General features: G+C 44.3%; 1 protein-coding gene across 2 annotated transcripts in view; it reads left to right on the top strand.

The window, feature by feature from the left end:
* The window catches only part of GOSR1 (golgi SNAP receptor complex member 1), a 136335-nt gene that overhangs the window by 31443 nt on the left and 78797 nt on the right, over nt 1-26095 (top strand). For both annotated transcript variants that reach the window (XM_068270311.1, XM_068270310.1), the window contains exons 4-5: nt 1182-1289; nt 23408-23499. In XM_068270311.1, the coding sequence (XP_068126412.1) occupies nt 1182-1289; nt 23408-23499 (200 nt within the window). The remainder of the gene's footprint in view (nt 1-1181; nt 1290-23407; nt 23500-26095) is intronic.

The raw sequence follows: 26095 nt of genomic DNA, 5'->3' as shown, positions 1-26095 counted from the left end.
TGACTTCCATACTCATAGAAGAGGATATGTGGAGATGAGGCATTATGGATAAATATTAAAGCTGGCCATGCATTGAAGGCATAATGGATCAGTAGTAAAGCTGGACATACACCGGTCGATGTGGCCAACAAATGGGTAAAAATGGGTATCTCCCAGTTCTGTCAGCTTCTCCTTCCTTTCTCTGCTGGGAGCCTGTGTCACATAATAAACACTAGATGTCAAACACTTCAGGCACCGTGGCACATACCTTATGTGACCACTAGAGGCCTCTAGAGTTTGATATCTACCATTTGTGATGTGACACAGACATCGGGAGAGAAGAGACAGTAAGGAGAGCCATGGCAGTGGAGAGACACACCCAGCGGGCACATGAGAGTAAGCTCTGCTGCTGCGAAATCAAATGGCGCTAGTGACACGTTCCCGACCTGCTGTCGATCAAGCAAAATTTCCCATCTCGCGTGATCAACCGAATCAATTAATTTTGAAAGTTGACTTATCGGGAATCAATTGCTTCAAATTTTGTAACTGATTTGATCAAATGATTGTTGCAAAATTTCAATCAGTGTATGGCTACCTTTAAAGGATACAGCCAAGCTCCCCGCAAAAAAAATAGATCTACTTACCGGGGGCTTCCTCCAGCTCCTGGCAGCCGATATGTCCCTTGCCCCAGGGCCAGCGTCTTGGGATCCCCTCTGTTGCAGGTCGGCATCTACTGCGCCTACTGGAGTGTTCTGTGCAGTAGTTCTGCGCCTTCGCAGGACACTCCAGACTGCGTGAGCGTGATTGCAAGCTGCGCGCCCGCAGGCGCAGTAGATGCTGACCTGCCGAGGTCAGCATCTGCAACGGAGGCGATCCCCGTACCCCAGAGCTGTGGCAAGGGACATATAGGCTGCCAGAAGCTGGAGGAAACCCTGGGCAAGCACATCTCATTTTTTAGGAAGCTCGGATGTATCCTTGAAGGGGGTTGAGGCTGAAATGGTTTTAGTATCTATAATGGGAAATGTTTTTTGCATAAATGAACAGGCGTGCAGGTTTTGGGTCAACTGAGTTTGAGTTCCCTCCTGCAGGGTCGTGTGACATTCATGTTCCTATATAATGTGAAGACTTTTTAAACGTATACGATCTACCTTTTTATCCATTCTATGCATTGATACTGTGTGGGCTTTTCTTTTATTTTTCAGCTTACTGGGGTAAATAACAAAATGGCAGAGTACAGCAGTACGGCTGGTGTGACCTCAATCAATGCAGCACTCATGCACACGTTGCAAAGACACAGGGATATCTTACAGGTATCTGTCATATTTAAGAACCTAACTCCTTGTTTTCTTTTTCTCTTGGAAAGTAATAATTCATAATCTAAATTGTATTTTGGCCCATATGCAATTAACTTTTTCTCCTGAATTTTCTCCTACTTGATATTTTCAAACTTGTAAATAAAATGCCCTTCAAAACCACCAGCAAGGAAGAAAATGCTCAGGATAATTTTTTGCTTTTTGGTACTTTTTCACTTGGAGAGTGCTGAAAAGTTATTTTAAATAAAAGATGCAAACCTATCTCCTAGGAGAAAACAGAGGAGAAAAAGTGAATGGCCTTGACCGAGGTCTTTAGAAAACTGTACACTATCATTACAATGACTTAGCCTCCCACACGGCCTTCTGGATGGTTTTGAGGTAAATGCTACCGCTCACACCCCCACTGCTTATTAATAAATGGGACCATCACAATGGCTGCCACTTGACCTCCCCCTTCATTGGGGGATGGTTATTGTGGGAGGGGGCATGGCTGGTCTATTAGTCACCCTTCTTTCACTGTAGGAAGGTGCAGCATACATACAGCAAGTGTGTGTGGGTGTTGTATTTTCTAAGCACCTGACTGAATGTTAGAAATTAGCACAGTGAAGCCTCTCTGCACACCTCAATAAACCACCTGTACTGTTGGTGCATTCAGCTGATTTAATAAAAAAACTGTATGGATAGTGTAAGACATTATGTGGTAAAGGCTTAGGGAGTAAATAGCATAAGCTTACGAAAAGGGTTACTCCACAGCTGACTGCTGATTGGCAGCATAATTACAGCTGACTAGCAACATCTTTTAGCCAGCAGAGGATCTGCTTTTGATTTTTTTTTACCTCTTCCAAAATGGAAAATCCTTAGTATGTCATTGATGCTATAAACCAAACTCTGTATTCCTGGTACAAGTAGGAAAAGCAGATAGAGTGGGACTCCCTTTGATTTTCATATAGCGAAAAATTATAAGAATTAAACTAAAAGTTCTCACCACGATCAGGCTGCCAGACTGTATGGACCTCCGGATGTGTGCTCCGCTGTATTAGAATGAAGAAAGAATCCAACATCTAGGTCATCAAGAAGAAAAGAAGAAAGCGTGCACCTTTCATCCACACTGTATTGGCATTTATCGCATTAGGTCTCTATTCATATCAACAGCTGTATCAATGGCCATAAACGCAGAGCAGATCACCTGATTCACAAGTGTGCTGGTCACCATGGGAGTGGAGTTGGGCAGCCGGGAACAGGTCGGAGCTGTGGAATGCAGTGTGACCAAGCGTCCTCCGAACACGAAACGGCTGTCTCCAGCTCCCGACCGTTTCCCCGCCGTCCACCTCCACTTCCATGTTGACCAGCAACACTTGTGGATCAGGTGATCTGCTAGGTGTTTATGGCTATTGATATGTATAGAGAGCTGATGCAATAAATGCCAATGCAGTGCAGATGGAAGGTCTACTCTTTCTTCTTGATGACCTAAACTCTGTATTCCCTTTCCCTGCAGCATGAGCTCAGGAAAAACAAGACAACACGTGAACGGTAATCAGCTGAGAAATTTAACGTGTCTTCAGGGAAGGCCCAAAAGCATTAACATAAAATGGGTAGAAAAACTCCTTGAATGTTGAGTATCCTTCAACCTACCTTTATGTACCAATACCAACAAGCAATAACCAAGAATAAATCAGACTTTATCTCGCACAAAATATCTACAGCCAACAACAGAGCTGGTCAACTCTTCCACACAGTGGAATCACTCTGCAACCCTTCCTGCCTAAAAGCCCCAACCACATTCTCCAGGGAAAGGTGTGAAGAATTCTCTGCATTCTTCACAAACAAGGTGTCTACCATCCGTGCCAGCATTACAACAACAATTGACCACTGGACTTTGCATCTGCCGTGGTACTACCGTACCACCATGGCAAGTCTTTGACACTCTGAGTGAAGAAGATTTTGGAATTGTCATCCAAAGTCTCCGCCCCACTACCTGCGACCTGGATCCTGGCCCAACTGGATCCTTAATGCAGCTGATCAGGCCAGCACTTCACAAAATCACTCAGTGCTCCTTGCAAAGTGGACCTTTCCCAGAAGAACTAAAGAAAGCAATCATAAAACCCCTCTTGAAGAAACCATCACTAGATCCTGATTCTGTAACCAACTACAGACCTGTGGCGAACTTACCATTCCTATCAATCGTTATCGAGAAAGCAGTCGCCAACCAGCTAGAAGCCAGGCTTACAGATAACATCTTTGATACTTTTCAGTCAGGATTCAGGAAAAGGCACAGCACTGAAACGGCATTAGTCCGAGTAATGAATGATCTACTTACTGCAAGGGACAAGGGTGATTGCTCAATTCTGATTCTTCTTGACTTGTCTGCAGCATCATCATGAAATACTAATCCAGCGACTGAAGAATTACTGTGGCCTAAGGGGTACTGTTCTTAGCTGGTTTCAGACCTTCCTATCTGGCAGAACACAGCAAGTATGTCTGGGCACACACTACTCTAATCCAGTGCCACTTCCCTATGGATATATGGAACAAGATGGCGCTGTAGCAAGACGCCACGGCACACAGGGCTCCGGCTCTTTTTCTTCTGCTGCCCTTCTCCCCCGTTGTCCACTCGTCTTTCTGGGCGGGATGGATTCCTCTCATCCAGGGGACACAGGCAGGCCAGGCGCCGGCAGTCACGAGCAGCCGCTCGGTTTGGGATAGGGCAGCCACCCACGTGGCTGGCCGCAGATCCCCATGCATGCCCATCTCCTGCTCCGCACTCCAGCAGCACCCGCCGCTGTGGCAACCCAGGACGCCCAGCTACCACTACTGGGACATGGCCGGGTGCAGGACACCTGAAGCGGGCCGGAGGTCACGGGAGGTCGCTCGTTTGAGATCGGGCCGCCACCCACATGGCCGGCTGCGGACCTCCGTGCACGCCTCTCCTGCTTCGCCCTCCAGCCAACCATCGCCGCTGCCAGCGACAAAGGCAGGCCAGGCGCCAGCGACCACGAGGGGCTGCTTGTTTTGGGATCGCCTCCCCTCCCCAGTGGGAGCCGCTCCGCCTGTGCAGCCATGGAGGACCAGGCTGCCGCTGCTGAGCATGCCGCGGGAGCCGCCGCTGCCTTTTGTCACAGGTAACGGGTCTGGGAGCCGCAGCCAGGAGGTCCAGGCTGCCGCTGTCACCCTGCCGGGACACATCTACCGGGTCGGGGGGGGGGGGGGGGGGCGCGGAGGAAAGCACAGCAGCGGTCATCACAATCATCACCAGCCCCCTTTGGATTATCTGCTGGGGGGGGGGCGCAGGCCAGGGGCTAATTTTTGCAAATCTGTGTGGGAGCTGTGGGGCCGGGACTGTTATGGACCATGTGGACTGTTTAACAACTATGGGGACGAAGGGTCTCTATGTCTATCTTTCACTACATGTGGGGGGTCTGGAGGGCTGCAGGGCAGAGAGCGCCGCTCAGTTTGTGGCTGGCAGCTCCACTCGACATAGCTCTTGGACAGACCCCTCTGGTCTTTCTTGTCTTTCTCTCGTCAATGTGCAATGTGTTTTATGTAAGGTATGCTCTGAGGAATGCTTAATGTTTGTCTACTGTATTGGTTTTTAACATGTGTAATGTATAACGTATGCTTACTGTACCATCACCGACCCTGATTGTGCCAAAAATAATTCCGGGTACAACTCACCGTTGTACTTGGCGAAATAAATGATTCTGATTCTGAGTTCCACATGGTTCTGTACTATCACCATTACTCTTTGCAGTCTACATGCTCCCACTGGGCAAAATAATCCAGAACTATGGCCTAGGATACCATTGTTATGCAGATGACACACAACTGTATCTGTCCTTCAAGCCTGGCACCCAAGACCCATCAGCATCCATAAAAGCGTGTTTAGTGGATTTACAAAATTGGATGAACACCAGCTGGCTGAGGCTGAACTCTGACAAAACAGAGGTGTTGGTGGTAGGTGGTCCACACATGATGGATAAAGTTCAAAACGCTCACCACCTCAAACTAGCAATTGGGGGAGATACTGTACAGTATAAAGACTCTGTGCGAAACCTTGGGGTGATCCTGGATGGAAATCTAAAACTCAAACAGCAGATATCAGCTGTCGTCAAGTCGTCCTTCCATCTAAGAAATATAGCGAAAATCAAGCTGAAGACCTACCTGCCCTGGTTCACGCATTTGTATCCTCCCGCCTAGACTACTGCAACCGAATCTACAGATAAGGTTCTGCGCCCCTTACAGCTAGTACAGAATGCTGCAGCCAGACCCCTAGCCAATGCCCCCCGCAGCTCACACATCACCCCAGTACTGCAAACTCTTCACTGGTTGCCAGTAAAATGGAGAATCAATTTTAAGATCTGCCTGCTGACATTCAAGGCTATAAACCACATGGGACCCAAATACATAGCGGATCTATTTGAACTTTATGCCCCTCCACGCACCCTCCGCTCTGCCAACAAGATGTAGCTTGTTATTCCCAGGATACACCTAACATTTGGTGCTCGGGCCTTTTCCTATGCAGCCCCTACTCTATGGAACTCACTTCCACAATCAGTACGAGAGGCTCCTTCTCTGGACAGCTTTAAAAAAAGGCTAAAAACTCACCTCTTTTCCCTAGCCTTTGAGACTGCATAATGCAGGGTCACAGCGCTTTGAGTCCCCAGGGAGAAAAGCGCTATATAAATATTATTGTTATTGTTGTTGTTATTGTTATGTACAATAACATCTCCAAAGTGAATCATTTCCAACAATTAGAAGTCTTCTGCTGGAGCTAAACGAGTTTCTTACAGGAACCGTTCCTTATTGAAGTGCTTTAGTTAATCCTACAACTTGGCTGTCGTATTCCAGGCTTCTCATAAGGTGTAGATGCATCTTTGATTCACTAACTGTTATTTTAATGCAGTTAAGGTACGCCTATTTCCAGTGAACTGTAAAAAAAAAAAATCTGCCAGCAGTCAAAATATCATTAATCATTTTTGAGTAGGTACCGTACATATTTTAATTGCACTAATTATTCTGCCTAGTATGAATGTGAAGGACTTGCATAGTCGCCAAGAAATGGTGAGACCTGTCTGCACTCCTTTCATCAATAGACTTTAAAGGACAACTGTAGTGAAAGGTATATGGAGGCTGCCATATTTACTTCCTTTTAAGCAGAATTACTTACCTGGCTGTCCTGATGATCCACTGCCCCTAATATTTATAGCCATAAACCCTGAACAAGCATGCAGCAAATCAGGTGTTTCTGACATTGTTGTCAGATCTGACAAGATTAGCTGCATGCTTGTTACTGGTCTAATTCAGACATGACTGCAGCAAAAGAGCAGCAAGGCTGCCAGGCAACTGGTATTGTTTAAAAGGTAATAAATATGGCAGCCTCCATATCCCTCTCACTACAGTTGTCCTTTAAAGTGGATCTGAACTCAGAACTTCCTCTCTGCTCTTAAAGATATGTCACATCATAATTCCCTTTAAAGAGAATCTGTACTCTAATATTCTTACACTAAAAAGCATACCATTCTATTCATTATTTTCTCCTGTGCCCCTCTGTGCTGTTTCTGCCACTCTTTGCTGCAATCCTGGCTTGTAATTAACAGTTTTAGGCAGTGTTTACAAACAAACTAACCAGCTTCTAATAGGCTCAGCTAAGCATAGTGTGTGAGTCATTCATAGTATGCAGGGGGCCTGCAGAGGGTGTGTATCGCTTCTACCAATCACAAGCAGCCCTGCAAATTCCACACAATCAAGCCTTTAGCCCGACAAACAGGACAGAGGAAAGATACATTGATTTATTACAGAGACAGTGCAGTTAGGAAAGACTGCAGTAAGCCAGAGCAGATTAGAAAAGGCATAGGAACTTATAGGATAGAAGAACTAAGGCTGAAAAATTTGTTACAGAGTCTCTTTAAAGAAATACATTTCTTTGTTACAGCTGATACGCATCCTTCAATAATTCTGTAGTGTGTCTTCTTCCTACTTTCTTGGAAGCAGACATAGCGTTAACATCCTGTGTTTACAAGCTGCTCTTCCATGGCAGAGGAGATTCCTGAGCTGACACAGCTGAGAGATCAAATTACAGTGGTTATTAGTCACAGATGAGGGGGACTGTTCCATCCTCTGTGTTTGCACCTTTAGGTACCCATACACTTAAAGAGAATCTGTATTGTTAAAATCACACAAAAGTAAACATACCAGTGCGTTAGGGGACATCTCCTATTACCCTCTGTCACAATTTCGCCGCTCCCCGCCTTATTAAAAGTGGTTAAAAACAGTTTTAAAAAGTTTGTTTATAAACAAACAAAATGGCCACCAAAACAGGAAGTAGGTTGATGTACAGTATGTCCACACATAGAAAATACATCCATACACAAGCACGCTGTATACAGCTTTCCCCCTGCATCTCTCATGCACTGAAGTTTCAGGCTGCTCTTTTCTTCCTGCAAACAGCTTTGCCCTTGTCTGTAATTCCTCACTATGTGCAAGCCCAGCCAGCTCAGAGGACGATTTATCCAGCTTGTAAAAGATAAGAGAGAAGAGAGAAGCTGCTCTAATCTAAATAACACACAGGCAGTGTGCATAGAGGGCCTGGAATGGGGAGTTCATAGCAGAACCACAACACTGAAGAACTTGGCAGCCTTCCAGACACAGGCCTGACAAGTCTGACAAGAGAGAGATAAGTTGATTTATTACAGAGACTGTGATAGTACAAAGTGCTGCAGTAAGCCAGAACACATTAGAATAGCTTTTGGAACTTGTAGGATGATAAAAAACAGGATGCAATTTTTTACGGAGTCTCTTTAACAATTTCCCAACCAGCCAGCTTAAAGGAGCCCATACATTACATGATTTGCTGCATCAATATTCTGCAAATTCCATCATAATGGTTAAATCTGGAAGAGATTGATTCCGCAATGTACATTTCCATCAATTTCCGGCATCATGCTGCAATGATTTCACTTGGCTTGGTCGGGTGCACAGCAGTAGCGGCATTCAATCTCCTGATTACAGAAGGACCCCCCAGCCAGTCTCCCCCCATGTAAAATATATACCCCTTGTACCCTGGGGGAGCGTCACAGGCTCACCTGTCCACTGGCGCACCGCCTCCTGTGTCCCGTGCCTTTCTCCACGGCCGATAAGGGCGCATCTACATGTTAGTATGTGTGATGGGGTCATCGGGTCAGGCACCTCCAGTGGCCATGAAGGAAGATGCAGGACACAGGTGAGCCTACAGCACTCAACACGGGCCTTGGGGGTACACAATATATGGGAGATACCTGGAGGGGGGGGGGGGGGGGGGGCGGCAAGCAAAGATGGCTGCAACAATGTCCAGTGCATTTCATTGGAAAGCTATTGGAAATCTGATTGCTAGCAGCAATAGATCCCTCTCTTATCCGATTCGATCAGAGAGAAATGTATCTGGTGGTCGAATCTGCTAACAATCTCCCAGTGCATGGGCACGTTTAATCCTGGTACACACATCCAGTTTTAATTGGCCAATTTTACCACCTTTGTCGTATGAGAACTTACCTACATGTGTTCATAGTATTCAAACTCTGTTGGGCCTCTATACACTGAAAAACGCAAGCAAAATCGCAAGCGCATGCGTTTTTAATATCGCAAGTGCATGTAGTTTTAAAAACGCACCGTATGCCTTTTGCCTGTGTTTTTGATGCGTTTGCATTTTTCTTGTAATTGCTGATTGGCTAAAGAATCCTTTGATTTTTTTTCTAGTTTACATTTCAACAGGAATCAGGAAATTGCAGTGTCTTCTGGGATACTGACATCTGAAAAACGGAATGGAATCGCATTGCATTGCGTTTTTCATGCGGTTTTCAAGCGCTGCGCTTAAAAAGGCACAGCAGGCACTGCGATTGCATTTTTCTAAAAGCGCATCGCACCAGTGTGTACATGTCTTCACGATTTTCATTATTTTTCAAAAAACCTTGCGAATTTAAAAATGCATCCGTTTTTAAAAATGCAGCGCAAGCGCAGCAGTGTGTACAGGCCCATGTGCTGGGTACACACTATTTAATTTCCCGTCCAATCGACAGATAATCTAATTACTTTTTCCAATCGATAATGGGATCGATCTTACTATGATGGCTTCAGAAATTTGATCTCGTTATCAAACGGGAACCAATCAGACGTGTTGGAAATAATCATCTGATTCCCATCAATTGGACAGGAAATGACATTGTGCGTATTTAGTATTAGAGCCGGTTTCCACAAGGTGCTGCATGCGTTTCCAAATCAGGCGTATCTCCTTTGCTGCTGCGATGCTGCAGCTGATTTGCAATAGTTGTGCCATGCATGTCTGTAGGGATTCTGATGTAGCCTGTGGAAAATTGCAGCTACCACAAATTTTTTTTTTTTTTTTTTTTTTTGACTGCACGAGATTTGGATGCAGCATATTGATTTCAATAGGTTGTGAGTCCGCATTCAAAATTGCATACAGAAAACTGCCGCTATTCATGGCTGATGCAAATCAGGGCCAAATTTACTATAAGGCACTGTAGGCACCTGATGATGGAAAGGCAGCTCAATCCCTCATTACCTATTCAGAGTCCTGATCCGAGCATAAAAAAGCGGTTACTCACTCGGCTCTCAGCATTCCACTGACGAGATTTCCCTTCAGTCAGGGGCTCATGTAGCTACCTAATACTTAGGTTCCTCTGGCTACCACTAATACTAAAGGGCACCTGTAGCTACCTATGATGGGCATGATATATAAGGGAGAAGTGACAGCTGGAACAGCCAGCAAACCTGGAATGCAGTTTGGTGGGGGTTTGTAGGTTTATGGAGAGTGAAGTCTAGGGTGCCAGGACGTCTGTGCCTGTAGACTCCTGTGATCTAAATCCGGGCCTTGTGTAAATAGTCCCCCTTATTCAAGTTTATGCAGATTGTATGCAAATTGCTGCATTTCTATTGGTCCTTTTCCAAGCTGCATAAAATTAGCATCAGCTTGAAATTATTAGCATTTCACTGATTGATGGTCAATCAGTGAAATGCTAATAATTTCAAGCCGATGCTAAAATAATTCCTATGACTAATTGTCCCCCGTAAATAAGGGTTATATTGTGTGAGCCTCCGGGGGACAATTAGTCCTAGGAATTATTTTATGTACTTTGCAAACCACTAAAGAAAATGTTGGGGCTACATGTATACATCATAACTGTTAATGAAAATGTGGTTATTTGGAGGATTAAATGTTTCTGATTTATTTTGCTATGGATCTCCGTAGAGTCTGGTTCATTTATAACGACCAGGAATTTGTAAGGGAATTAGCAGCATAACTGTTTATGGAAGGCAGTATATTTGCCACTATCCATTAAACTCAAATTAGTGTGATCTTTCCAGCTCTAATTCGTCATTTTAATACTAGGGAGTAACATGCCAGAGGAATGGATTTGACGGTTTACTGCCCTCTAGTGGCCACTCACAGTGATGCAGTTGTGTGTTCAGTAAAGGTTATCTATACCCAATATTGACCAAAGGAAATATGAGTTAATATAAGTAATATAATAATAATATAAGTAGAGTGTTGGACAAAATCTATTTTTTTTATAAGAGCCATTTGTGTTTTATCAAACTGCTGTGGAGCTTTTCTCCTGCGCTATGTAGATTTAGCTGCTGGGTGAGTCAGCCAGAAGCGATTCTGTGACTGCCTAAGTAGGAAGAACTGTAGAAGCCAGGCTACATTTCAAAGCATTACAGAAGAAAACATGGGTATATAAGTAAGCAGTGGCAAAATGTCCTGACAATGGTGGAGTATGGAAATAGTTGTACATCTGCTTCTTCAGCTGCAACGTTCACTGCTCACATCATCCATATTCAGTTTTATGTACAAGAAATGGAAGAGAACTCGAGTCTGTGACTATGTTGACACAGCATGCTGAAGACTGATAATTCACAGCAAGTGGGGATTTAAGATTGCACCTTCTGAACAAGAAGCTAGCGAGTGCAGGGATCTTGCACCTGTCGGGATAGGTGAACGGCTGCTGGCAAGCACAGATACAAAACAGATTTTAAAATTTGAAAGGGCAGTATTGAAACTAATATTTTATAATATGCAGTTTACAGAGTTGCAAATCAGGTATGCAATGGGCAGTTTCTGTCTGGGTCGGGACCGGGTCGGGCTATAGCGTAACCTTCACTGATAAGGAATTACAGCCATAACACACTTTCCTGGCAGAAATGGCTTCTGAGAGCAGGAATGAGATAAAAAGGGTCAATAATTCATGATTTTAGCTCTGGCATACTTCCATTCATGTGTCATTGAGTAGAGACAATGCAACAGTAAAAACTTAAAAAGTAGATTTAAATATAAAATAAAACTGTGGAATAGTTAAAGGATAGTTAGAGGAGGAGGATAGATACAATTGTTTAGCGCATTAGTTTTTTTTTCTCTAATTGTCATCCGGGACAACCTGAGATCCGGTCCCGCCCAGGATCTGTGGAAACACACCAACAAGAAGTTTAAAAGCCCCCGCCCACCCTCCATCCTCAGTTCATCTGTGTTTCCGTGACGGAAACACCTAAAGAAGCAAGCTCCCGTTTGTTATTTTTCTTGTACTCACCAGAGGGTGAGTCTTTTTCCCAGAGGAGGCAGAGGACGGTGTCAAGGCGTACAGAGGAACGCTAGCCGCGGACCTCCTCTAAAATATATTGCAGCCAGGTATTTGGTCTCCGTGCGGAGTGTGACCAGAATACCTTCCTTCCTCCGTCAGACGCCGGCCCTGCAAGGCGCATCCGGTCTGACAGCCGATCCAGCCAATCGGAGAGAGGCGGAAGTGACGCATCGGTCACGCGGCTAAAGGAGGAGGCGGAATCCGGAGAGCCAGGAAGTTGAGAGAGCGTGCTCCTGGCGTCTCCGCAAGTGCACCGCTAGCAGAGAGGATGTCGCAACCTCAGCCGCAGCAGCAGCCGACACAGCGGGAGGCAGATGCGGCGGCCAAATCCTCTTCCCAGGTGCAGCAATCCGGGTCTGGGGTGGTAAGTCCTCCAGTGGAGGATGTGTTTTTTACTTATCCCCTCAATATGGCATATCTCAGTGGATGTCTTGTCATGTGTTTTTTTCCAGGCAAAGACTGAGCCCAAAGTTACTGCACCACCTAAATATAAAAGATGTGGTTTATGTAACACCAAAATTGCCCTAGAGACCCCTAGGAATATATGTCAGGCCTGCACTGATGCTATTGTGGTTTCAGAAACTTCTAATATTTTGAAAGGAGTTATGGAATCAGTAAATAGAAACATGCAAGAAACTTTAGACAAATTTAAAGAAAGTTTTGTGCCACCTGCTATAGATCCTCTTCCAGGTCCTTCCAATATTACTCCCTCTCAGCCTTCAAATCTGCCCGACATCTTAGGGGTTGAGGAGGAAGAGGAAGATAGAGAAGAGGAGGAGGGGGAGGATTTATCAGAGAATATATCACAGGAGGAAGGAGAGCAGCCCAGATCAGAGGGAGAGGAAACAGTTAAAACTCCCAGATTTTTATTTTCTCCTGATGAGTCTTCTGAATTGCTCAAGGCTGTGTATGTTACTGAGCAAATTAAGGAAGCAGTTCCTGAACTTACCCCTCAGGATCAGGTTTATTCTGGTCTAGGTCAGGCCACGGGTAAGGTATTTCCTATCCATAAAACTCTGCAGGAAATCATTACATCCCAGTGGCAAAATCCAGAGAGGCCCTTGTTTATCCCAAAATCAGCAAAGAGAAAGTTCCCTTTTTCTCAGGCAGAAATTGATAAATGGACTAAATGTCCTAAATTAGATGCGTCCCTATCCAAATATTCCAAGGATTCGGACTTATCCTTTGAGGATGCTGGGGTCCTTAAAGACGTGATGGATAAGAAAGTAGATTCACTTCTCAGGAGAGCATGGGAATCTGCTGCGTTTGGTTTCATCCCAGGTATTTCGGCCACCTGCATTTCCCGTAATCTTAGAATATGGATGGACAATTTGATTGAACAAATTTCTAAAGGTGTTCCACTAAAAGATTATGCAGCCTCTCTTCCAGTAGTTCTTAAGGCGGTAGCCTTTTTAGCCGACGCAGTTACAGAACTTATTCGTGTATCAGCCCGTACGACAGCACTTATTAATTCGGCTAGGAGAGCAGTGTGGTTGAAAACCTGGGAAGGGGACCAGACATCCAAAAACAAATTATGTGCCCTTCCATTTGAAGGTAATCTTCTTTTTGGCACAGGTTTAGAGGAAGTACTTTCCCGGTCAGCCGAAAAGGGGAAACAATTCCCAAATAAGAAGAAAAGTTTTAAGGGTAAAAGGCCTTTTGTCCCTAAAAGACAGGAGCCAGAGCCAACCAAAAACAGGAATGTGCAGAGGAAATGGTCCTTTCCGAAAGGGAGAGGTAGAGGGGGATTTACTCTCGGGAGGACTGATCCCCCCAAACCAGGTAAATGACTCTCTGCCAGTAGGGGGCAGACTTCTTTATTTTCAGTTAGAATGGGAGAAATTGAATCCCAATCCGTTTGTTTTACAAATTATAAGTCAGGGTTATCGCCTGCAATTCTCTGTCAAGCCCCCGCAGAGGAGATTTGTAAATCCAATTCCGAAGGATCGAGCGAAAGCCGAGGGTTTGGAATTGGAAATTCAGAAACTTCTAGAAAAAAGAGTGATTATTCATGTTCCCCAGGAAGAAGTATTCCAGGGATACTACTCCCACGTATTTCTGGTAAAGAAAGCCAACGGGGAGTTCAGGTTTATTTTAAACCTGAAATCTCTCAATCCGTTTCTGACGTACAAGAAATTCAGGATGGAGAGTATATATTCAGTAAGGTCCCTATTGCAAGGCAAGGAATTTTTTGTCTCAATAGACCTTCAAGACGCCTACCTGCACATTCCGATTTTTGCGGCACATCAAAAATTTTTGAGATTCGCAATCAGAGCTCCCTCCCACATTCGTCACTTCCAATTTCAAGCTCTTCCATTCGGAATAGCGTCAGCTCCGCGAGTGTTCACCAAGGTGCTAGCAGAAGTGATGAAGGGTTTAAGGCTTCAGGGAATTTCGATTGTTCCTTACCTGGACGATCTGTTGATATTTGCGGAGACAGAAGATCTAGCCAAAACCCACAGGGATATAGTGATCCACACTCTGGTTCAGGTGGGCTGGATTGTGAATTACGCCAAGTCGTCTCTAAACCCGACCCAGGAAATTACTTTTCTAGGCTACAAAATAAATTCGTTAGAAAAGAAAATTTTCCTGCCGACAGAAAAGATTATAAAGATACAGTCAGAAATAAACAATTTAATCAGCCAAGAGACTTCGTCTCTCAGGCAGATTATGAGAGTGTTGGGTCTATTTTCAACAGCAATCCCGGCAGTCACTTGGGCTCAATCGCACGGGAGAATGCTTCAGTCTCTCCTTCTTTCGAATTGGGACAGATCCAGGGAGTCCTTGGATCTACGAATTTCGATCCCAGACTTAGTCAGGGTCGACTTAAGATGGTGGCTGAGCCGACAGAACCTGGAGACGGGGAGATTCTGGAGGCAAAACGATCCAATAAAGATTTTTACAGACGCAAGTTCTTGGGGCTGGGGAGCAACGTCTTTGGGCAATCATGCCCAGGGAAATTGGTCCCAGGTTATAAGCAGGAAGTCATCCAACTTCAGAGAGCTTCTGGCAGTTCAGAGAGCTCTTCTATTTTTTCAGTCTCTAATAGAAGAGAATCACGTTCAGGTCTTTTCAGACAATATCACGACGGTGGCGTATCTCTCAAAGCAGGGGGGTACGAGATCAAGCGAGCTCATGTCTCTCTGCGCGGAGATTCTCGTTTGGATAGAGCCTCGGGTTCTATCGCTGTCGGCGGTCCACATAAGGGGGATCCTCAATGTGGAAGCGGACTTCTTGAGTCGTCAGGAGGTGAATAAAACAGAATGGGAACTTCATCCAGAAGTTTTTCAACTGATAACAGAAAGATTCGGGATCCCGGAGATAGACCTCTTCGCATCCCCTATGAACGCAAAAGTAGCGAATTTTTTCTCGCTACACAGATGCCAGAAGTCTCTGGGGTTGGATGCACTCAGTCTCCCATGGAGGTTCAAGCTTTGCTATGCTTTCCCTCCAACTGTGCTTCTTCCTCAGGTACTAGGAAAACTTCAAAAGGAAAAAGTGAGATTAATTCTAATAGCTCCCCAATGGCCAAAAAGACCATGGTATGCAACAATGTTGAAGATGTCAGTGGAACCTCAATTTCCTCTGCCACTTCGTCCAGATCTTTTGATTCAGGGGCCGCTCTCGCACCCCAAGCCACAATTATTCAATCTGGCAGCCTGGATCCTGAAAGGGTAATTCTTAGACAGAAGGGTCTTTCGGAAAAAGTGATCGAAACATTGATGAAATGCAGGAAACCGATAACGCAGAAGATTTACCGTAAGGTTTGGAAAGTTTATTTATCATGGTGTGAGGCTCATAACAAGAACCATACGCTATCAAGCTCAGTTCTGGATTTCCTCCAGGACGGGTTTGACATGAAGCTGGCACCAAGTACTCTTAAGGTACAGTGTTCAGCTCTATCCATTCTGCTAGACAGGCATTTAGCTCAGGAAGAATTGTTCAGAAATTTCTTCAAAGCTTTGCAGAGATCAACTCCGGTGAAGCAAAAGATTTTTCCACAATGGGATTTGTCTCTAGTCCTGAATAGTCTTATGAAAAACCCTTTTGAGCCTATTGAAGATATTGATATTAAATTTTTGACACTTAAAATAACTTTTCTCATTGCAATCACATCGGCTAGGCGCTTAGGTGACTTACAAGCTCTTTCCATCAAGGATCCTTTCCTAATTATCTGTCCTGACAGTATTAGACTCAGGTTAGATCCGGCCTATCTCCCAAAAATGTCTTCAGAGTTCCACAGGTCTCAAGAGATTATCCTTCCCTCTTTTTGTACTGAACCTGTGGGGTCCAGAGAAGAGGGGTTCCATTGTTTAGACGTCAGACGTTCCTTACTAACCTATCTTGCCAGATCAAGAGAATTTAGGAAGTCTAGCAACCTGTTGGTTTTATTTGCAGGTAAGAATAGGGGCCAGCAGGCATCCAGACAAACCATCGCAAGATGGATTAGACAGATGATAGCTTTAGCCTATGAGAGTAGTAATTGTCCCTTACCTCCTAACATTAAAGCCCACTCAACCCGATCTTTATCCACATCATGGGCAGAAAGGGCAGGAGCTACCATTCAACAGATTTGTCAAGCAGCAACCTGGTCGAGTGCATCTACTTTCATCAAACACTACAGAGTGGATGTGTTATCTCAGCAGGACCAATCGTTTGGCAGAAAGGTGCTCCAGGCAGTGGTCCCTCCCTAGGTGAGATGTTTGTCTTGTTAAGACTTCTTGCCTATCTCTCAGGTTGTCCCGGATGACAATTAGAGAAAGACTCCTATTAGACCTACCGGTAATGGAGTTTCTGATTGTCATCCGGGACAAACATCTAGAACCCTTCCCTTCTCCTGTCTCGCACCTTTCTCTGTTAGTTTCAGGAGCACTGGGTATTATCTTAATAGTCACCTTCAGGTGTCTAGTTTTTTCCTTCATCTTGGTGTTTCTAGTCTATGTTTACTTTCAGACGCACTGAGGATGGAGGGTGGGCGGGGGCTTTTAAACTTCTTGTTGGTGTGTTTCCACAGATCCTGGGCGGGACCGGATCTCAGGTTGTCCCGGATGACAATCAGAAACTCCATTACCGGTAGGTCTAATAGGAGTCTTTCACCTTGTATGTCCTTTAAATACAATGATTTATCTATCATGAATGGTGGGATTTTTAGACCTGTACAGGGAGGAGCACAAAAAACAGCCCCGTCCTCTTGCTGCAAGCACAAGTGTATAGGCAGATGCCGGTCCATCCCTGTGTGCCTCCGTGTTGTGTGATTACTAACTGGATTTATTGAAGCCTGTGGCAATTGCATTTGCTGCCATTTGGGTAACGCTCTCATACAGCAGGTAATGCAGGCGACACAGACTTCAATAAAGCCCACTAACAGCACAGAACCAGTAACGGGCACACAGGGACAGCCTGGCCGACATCTGCTTGTATACTCCTGCTATGCAGATGGGCCGGTTTTTCCTGCTCCACCGTGTATTTTTTTTGTTTTTTTTTTGTTTTATAAGATTATTCAGATCGAAAGAAAAGATTGTATTTAATTGGTTTGCAGCACTAAAGGATCCAAACTATTCTCAAAATCAAAACCATATCTATGAATCTACGGAAAAAAATCTGCTGCACCAGTCAACCAGTTCTTTAAAGGGAAGGTCCGAGCACTTGAAAAATAAAAAATCCACTTACCTGGGGCTTCCTCCAGCCCCCTGCATCCGTCTTGTGCCCTAGCCGCAACTCCTGGTCCCCTCCTGTGGAGATGCTGACAGCACCAGGTCGGCTTCCGGGTCGGTTTCTCATGCGGCCCACTGGACCCCGGGCCACCGGGGGTGAGTAGAACTGTGGCAAGGGCACAGAACAGCTGGCAGGGGCTGGAGGAATCCCCAGGTAAGTGGATTTTTTTATTTTAATAGAGCTCAGATGTGTCCTTTAAGGAAATGAGCGATCATGTGATCATTCAGGATCACATTTTCAATATGACATGAGTATTCTGAACCAAAATGCAATCGTTTTAGGTAAAATTTGTGGCGTTAAAGGGACCCCGCCACAAAAAAAAAGTACCTCCCTCCCCCCACCCAAGGTGTTGCAGTTCAATCTATGTGAGCAAAAGTCCATGACATTTACAAACTGATTTTAGAATGAGGTTCATTTTATATATTTGTTTAACCTAGGAGCACCCAGGTGCTCAGTTTCCTTGAATGGGCACCTTTTAGTTTAAAGAGAAACGCCAGTGTAAATACTGTAATAAAAAGTGTTTATTTTTACAATAATTATGTATAAATGATATAGTCAGCATTTGCCCATTGTAAAGTCTTTCCTCTCCCTGATTTACATTCTGACATCTTCCACATGGTGACATTTTTACAGCTGGCAGGTGATGTCATTGGAAGGAGAAGCTGCTTGCATTTTTGGCAGTTGGTCCCAGCTGCTGTAAACAGCTATTATTTCCCACAATGCAATTTAGATTCACAGACAGGAAACTGACATCACACTGTGGGAGGGGTTTCGCCACAATATCAGCCATACAGAGTCCCCCGATGATCCGTTTCTGAAAAGGAATATATTTCTCATGTAAAAGGGGGTATCAGTTACTGATTGAGATGAAGTTCAATTCTTAGTCACAGTTTCTCTTTAACCTGCAATTGACTTTTGGGGCGTTTTCTGTCCTCTATACCTTTGCACCTCTAACGTACCCATGCACTCATCGATTTCCCAATCTATAAGTGTAAGGCCTGCTTAATGCCCATACATTACTGGATTTGTGGCATCGATATCTGGACAATTTGATCTAATCTGGCAGAGATTGATGCTGCAACGTGGCCACAAGATCTTCATCTTGATTGATTTCTAGCTGTTATCGGATCAAAACAATCCACCCAGCATGCTGCAAAGATCTTTTTGTGAAAGGGCTTGGTCAGGTAAGCAACGGTAGTGGTGTGCAATTTCCAGACGAGGTGAGTGTTGCAGGTTCACCTGTCCCCTGGCACGCCGCCTCCTGTTTCCTGCGTTTTTCTCCATGGCTCCTTGGGGCGTCTTTACCACTTGCCACCGTCGCATACACTTTATCAATGCATACAATGGGATAAAGGGATACAGGCGCCCCCAACAGCCATGGAAAAAGAGGTGGGATACAGGAGGAGGTGCTCAGGGGACAGGTAAGCCTGCAACACCCACCACTGGCCCACGGGGTACATATTTTTCATGGAGGAGAGCAGAGGTGGCTGCACAGATTGCCAATACATTTCTTGCTGCACTATACTGGGAGTAATAGATCCCTCTCTGATCACCTTTGATCAGAGAGGGATCTATCTGATGGGTGAATCAAATCTGCTGACCATCTGTCAGTGTGTTGGTACCTTTAATCTTCTATAGAGATATGAAGTGAAATGTGACATGATCGTTTTTCTTGGTCTGATTGTCAATTCCCTTTGCACCCTCTTTGAACTTCGCTTAGGACTAATAAGATTCAGCAGGCTAATGATTGATCACCTGTTATCTGGATTGATTAATATGTCTCTGGTAAGCCCCATGGTTCTGCCCACAGTGATTTTGCTTTTTGTACAACAAAAAATTGAATTTTCAACATCTCCCTAGTCTTAACTGTTTGCATTGATACGTTAAACAAAAACACCTTTACGGAATCCAATTTTTTTTGTTTATGAAAAAGGATTCCTGTATTGCTTGGGTATCCAATCCCAAGTGAAGACGAGCATTCGCAATAGGTGTTTCAGGGCCTGTTTCCACTGGAGCGGTTTTCGCTCCGAATCCGCAGGCAAATAGCACGGGGAAACTCTGCCATAGGAAACTATGGTGCCGCCAGCCGAATTGCTTACCCTAGCGATTCGGCCAACACTGCCCACAGTTTTCGCGTGTGAGGCTGCGAATCCCATAGCCGTGCATGGCACCGCTTCTGGGATTCACCTGCGTTCCCGCAGACCTGTAAGTGCCGCCGCGCACGTTGGCTAGTGGAAACGGGCCCTCACTGTAATGAATTCAGTATCCAAAGTACAAGTAGTGACAATACATCGGCAAATAGCATCAGACTCAATAGGTATAAAGTTCTCTTCTTTTGACCAACACCTATCTATCTATCTATCTATCTATCTATCTATCTATCTATCTATCTATCTATACATACACTCACCTAAAGGATTATTAGGAACACCTGTTCAATTTCTCATTAATGCAATTATCTAATCAACCAATCACATGACCGTTGTTTCAATGCATTTATGGGTGTGGTCCTGGTCAAGACAATCTCCTGAACTCCAAACTGAAGGTCAGAATGGGGAAGAAAGGTGATTTAAGCAATTTTGAGTGTGGCATGGTTGTTGGTGACAGGCGGGCCGGTCTGAGTATTTCACAGTCTGCTCAGTTACTGGGATTTTCACACACAACCATTTCTAGGATTTACAAAGAATGGTGTGAAAAAAGGAAAAACATCCAGTATGCGGCAGTCCTGTGGGCAAAAATGCCTTGTTGATGCTAGAGGTCAGAGGAGAATAGGCCGACTGATTCAAGCTGATAGAAGAGCAACATTGACTGAAATAACCACTCGTTACAACCGAGGTATGCAGCAAAGCATTTGTGATGCCACAACGCACACAACCTTAAGGCCAATGGGCTACAACAGTAGAAGAACCCAGCGGGTTCCACTCATCTCCACTACAAATGATTTGCAGGAGCTCACCAAAATTGGACAGTTGAAGACTGGAAAAATGTTGCCTGGTCTGATGAGTCTCGATAGTCAGAATTTAGCGTAAGCAGGATGAGAACATGGATCCATCATGCCTTTTTACTACTGTGCAGGTTGGTGGTGGTGTAATGGTGTGGGGGATGTTTTCTTGGCACACTTTAGGCCCCTTAGTGCCAATTAGGCATCATTTAAATGCCACGGGCTACCTGAGCATTGTTTCTGACCACGTCCATCCCTTCATGACCACCATGTACCCATTATCAGATGGCTACTTCCTGCAGGATAATGCACCATGTCACAAAGCTCAAATCATTTCAAATTGGTTTCTTGAACATGACAATTCACTGTACTAAAATGGCCCCCACAGTCACCAAATTTCAACCCAATAGAGCATCTTTGGGATGTGATGGAACGGGAGCTTCGTGCCCTGGATGTGCATCCCACAAATCTCCATCAACTGCAAGGATGCTATCCTATCAATATGGGCCAACATTTCTAAAGAATGCTTTCAGCACCTTGCCCATGCCACGTAGAATTAAGGCAGTTCTGAAGGTGAAAGGGGGGGGGGGGGGGAAACACCGTATTAGTATGGTGTTCCTAATAATCCTTTAGGTGAGTGTATATGATTGCTGCAGCTGAGGAGACTTGGTTACAAGTCCATACATAAATCAGAATATAAGGGAAGACGCCGAGAGCCCAGTATAGTGTAGTATGTACTATAAATTGGGTATGGAAAGTAAGTATAGATAGGTTATACTTACAAGCAAGGGTTACCGTCCAGGTAACCACTATGAAGGCAGGTGAGGAGATTAGACCTGTCCCCACTCAGGATTAAGAAGTCGCTCTCTGTAGATCGGGAAAAAGAATTCCCCTTCACCAGGGGTGGAAACAACTGCAAAAGTAGTACAGAGGCGCCAGGCGCCAACAGGGTAAAAACAATATTTCTTTAAAATGGTTAAAATGAAGTAGGTAGCGGTGGACTTACCCCTCCAAAGCAGACACAAAAATTGCTGTTTTAAGCAAAAATCAGTTTATTTACATACTCCAAACAAGGTGCAACACGTTTCGCGGGTATATCCCACTTCCTCAGGCAATAAATAGGAGCATATCACCAATGCGGTCCGGTACATAGCCTGGTGCCTCTGTCAACTGATTTTTGCTTAAAACAGCAATTTTTGTGTCTGTTTTGGAGGGGTAAGTCCACCGCTACCTACTTCATTTTAACCATTTTAAAGAAATATTGTTTTTACCCTGTTGGCGCCTCTGTACTACTTATACATAAATCAGAAATTGTAATAAAGCTTGGAAACAGACATTTGGCTAGAGCTGTTTTGGGCTGACCGTCCGTCCGTCCGTCTTCAAGCCCAAAATGTGCACTCATTCAATAAACAAGATTGATTTAAATACCCCTCAGAGATATATAACTATCCAATCAAATTGTAGTACAAACATTCAAATACACAAATAGCAAAAGTGCCGAACTTGATGGGGAAACTGCGGACGTCGTCCCCGGGTCACATGGGAGGTTGAAACGTCAGTCGCATAATCGATAATACACACTACGTCCTGGAATGGGCGGAAATCTCTGCAAGCTAGAATGGGAGTGAGCGTAGCTACAAGTACCATGTGTGATAGACACAGATTCCGCCTACCCTGGTGACATGTAAGAACATCCACATGTCACGCACCCAAAACAAGGACATGTGACCTAGGAGGAGATGTCAACCCGGCACCTGCAGTAAACTGTTACTAGGCAACAAGACACTCAAATATCCATCAATTCCAGCACTTTTTGTATTAATGTATTTTAATGTTTGTACTGCAGTATGATTTGTACTTCCTATATCTACATAGGTGCTGGGGAAAAGAGCGATTTATACCTATTGGGTCTGATGCTATTTGTTAATGCGCCCATTGTATTGTCACTACTTGTTCTTTGGATGCTGGATTAAATATACTGTTTATGCTCGAGTATAAGTTTAGAAATATAGGTCTGATTCACTTCATAAAAGTATAGGGGTCGACTTATACACGAGTCACGGGCAACACTGAGCACACTGAGTAATGTTGGTACTAACAGTGACATTTCCATTCTCAGCAATTTACCCAGTGGTAAGTGATACTTTGGGGAAAGGAAATGCCAAGAAAACACAGGTGTGAAAGTCCTGGCCACAACAATTAACTAGGAAAGGGGCGGGGGAAATACTGGGCTGCATAAAAGGGAGTGAATAATTGCTGCACTTGGGGGCCTGAAGGAGGTATTGGCTGCACTTAAGGGACAGGAGGGGTTAATGGCTGCAATACTGTATGCAGTGCAGTCATTAACCCCTCCTGAGCCCCAAGTGCAGCCATTAACTTTGCTGGGTTGACTTGTACTTGAGTCAAGAAAAAATTCCAGCTTAAGAGGGTTGAATATTGGATTCGACTTATACACAAGGTCGGCTTGTATTCAAGTATATACGGTATATTCCAGTGAAACGTCTATTGATTGCTGGTCTTCAGTTGGGATTGATAGTGATTTGCTTGTGCTTGGGTGGGTTGACTGTAAGCGCACCCAATTATACTGGTGGGAGTGCATCCACAAGTGTCTTGTTACTATAGTGCTTGAATAGGCTTGAGATGCCCAAAGTAACTAGGCCCGGAAGCAATGCAACTGTAAAATGGAATAGTATGGTAATAGCTTCAGTACTAAGTCTATACTTGCTGTATATTTTTTGCCTTATTACATATTAATCGTGTTACTTCTGTTTGTTACATCTCTAATAAGCAGTAATGCAGTCTATATATTAATAGATGGGAGTGTTGCTTTACAGGATTACACACACGAGTTCCACAAAACAAAAGCCAATTTCCAGGCAATTCGAGAAAAGGAAGACCTCCTGGGATCGGTACGGAAGGATATTGAGTAAGTCACAAATGATGTTAGCGAATGAGTGGTCAGTGCATAGCGCTGCTTTACTCTTTGCTCTGATTTACTGCTGTTTTTAGCCTGTTTATTGCTTTAAAGGTACATCTAATGGCACTCGTTTTACTTCCCTAATCCTAATATGTTGATTTAAATACTGTTCCTGTATGGTTTCTATGGCAACCTTTACCAGTAAAGTACAAAGAAGCGCAGGAAGCCACTGCAGTCTATGGTGTCATTATTTTTGGACTGCATGCAGTAACTAAAATAATCCATTTAGCAAGTAATTTCAAAGTGCTAAAGTAAAACTCTAAGTGTAAACAGATTGTTTAGGCTAATGTGATTTACACTCACTGCAGTGTTCATACTCCTCCTATTTTCTTTTAATGTCTTCTCCCCCCTTCCCCCCCTTTTTTTGTTTTTGTGGCTCTTCTAAAGCTGCAAGAAAATAAGAGCAGATCAGTATTTATAATTTAAAAGTCTAAACTTTCACAGCTTCAAAATAATTACAATTTAGTGGCTCTGTAGCAAATTAGGCTCAGCCCCAGGTGAACAGCTCTCTATAAATACATACAAATGAAATCTAGACTACAATTGTTTTACTGTCCAATTAGCCTGACTGAAAAGGCAGCAACCTAACCTCCTTATTACGATCAAACCAGTGGGGAGGCATCAGGGCGTGTAGACTGGACAAGGAGAAGCAGTGGGAGAGGCATGAATTGCTGCTGTGGTATTGCCGCTATATAAACTTCCCATGTAATGCTGGGGATATCGGTTCGTTTTTGAGCCATTTAGATGGCTCGATAGATGATTTACATGTCTGAACTCTCGTTCGATCCTTTCGCCGCTCGTTTTGTAATAGCAGTGCTGCAGAATCGAGCAGCGAACCGGTCGAACGGGAGAATTGAGCGGCAAAAACGAGCCGTGTATGCCAAGCATAAGATTAGCCGGTCTGTATTGCTCCTAAGTCTACCAATCTGGTGCAAGGCGGATCAGCTCAATTGGGCACTGTGATTATTAGGTGTCTAATGGACACCTGTGTAAATTTCCAGTAAATGGGTGCCCGGGCTGTCATTTGGGCACCCGATGTGGCTAGTAGGTGATTGGCTTTTACATACAATTTAATGATTGAAGCTGATCTCAGTTAAAACTATTGGTCAATTTGGGTGACTGATTTTAGGTTAGTGTTAGGCACATACTGGGTGTTTAAGCTTAGGCATTAGGTGGTTCGGGGGGGGGGGGGTTAAGGTTAGGCACTTAAAGGTAGGGTTAGGCCTTAGGTAAGGGAGTCTTCTTTTTAGGCACTTATGGGGGAAGGTTAGGTTTAGGCATTAGGTGGAGGGAAAACACCTTTTCTTCTGTTTTATGCAGCCATATGAAAAAAACCTACAGTTCAATTTGCTGCCTCCTGTATTATCACTCCTTCTTGCTGATGAGTCATGCTGTCTATTGCTGGTAATACACGGTGCATTTCTGCGGCTCGATTATGCCCGATCGACCCCGCGGGCGATTCTCTTATCTTCTGCTCGATTTCCTTATCTTTTTCCATTGTCCCCCATGTGTAATCGAGCGTGGAATCGATCGGGCGGGTGATCGGTCATGTCAGAAATTATCAATTGAGCCATCTAAATGGCTCAGTCATTACTGTGTATTTATTCCCAGCATTAGGGGAGAACACAGCATGAGCAGCATTGTCCTCCCTTCTCTTATCCCGTAGGTTAGACTGCCTAGCATGGTCACTCAAAGTGATCACAATTTCTTTTTCCAAGACCACATTTACCCCTCCTGTGTACGTAGCTTTGCAGTAAACCTCCTAAGGTCACGTGCAGCACATATGGACAGATTTTATTTTATGCAAGGGCTATCATTTTCATCATTTATTTAAAAAGACTTACCGTACTTGAAATCTCTCATGTGTGTCCTGTCCAATTTTGTAGATTTTATTATTTCGATGATTGATTTACTGGAGCTTTTTCTCTGAATCTATTTCTTTCTAGGGATTTTCTGATTGACACCGTAATAGGTGCATGTATTATATACTTAGCTTTTGGGAAGTGACCCAGGAGGTCCATGATTTTACCTCAGGCCCGATTCATACTGGCATAGATGGAAAACTGATCCGTGTAAAAACTGATCTGTGGAACGGATCAGTTTTTAAAAGGCTCGGTTTTCCATCCGTGATCCTCCATTCCATTAGTGTGCGGTTGATGAGGCGGATCCGTTGGTCCCAAAAAAATCACTGTAGACTTAAATTTGTGCCCCGTTGGGTGGAACGGACCGAATCCCGTTCGACCGGAGCAATGTGAAAGGATTTGTCATGAGAAGAGTGGCCTCATCACAGTAGAAGAGCCCAGTATGGAAAACTTTGTATGCAAATTGTTTTGGAAGCTAACATCCTCCATTAATTTTAATTTGGTGCATCTGTGTTGAATGCAAGATGTGAACCCTGCCTACAATTAGGCTCTGCACACCTTTGCTGCTAGTCATTCAGATGCAGACTGCTTTGGGAAGCGCTGCCACCTCTCTCACTGCTGTGAAATGGATCCTATGGATGAACATAGAATCCCTTCACCCCTGTTAGGGTTCTTTCCCTTAC

Source organism: Hyperolius riggenbachi, chromosome 2, assembly GCF_040937935.1.
Source record: "Hyperolius riggenbachi isolate aHypRig1 chromosome 2, aHypRig1.pri, whole genome shotgun sequence".
Lineage (NCBI taxonomy): Eukaryota > Metazoa > Chordata > Amphibia > Anura > Hyperoliidae > Hyperolius > Hyperolius riggenbachi.
This window is presented reverse-complemented; position numbering and strand designations above follow the sequence as displayed.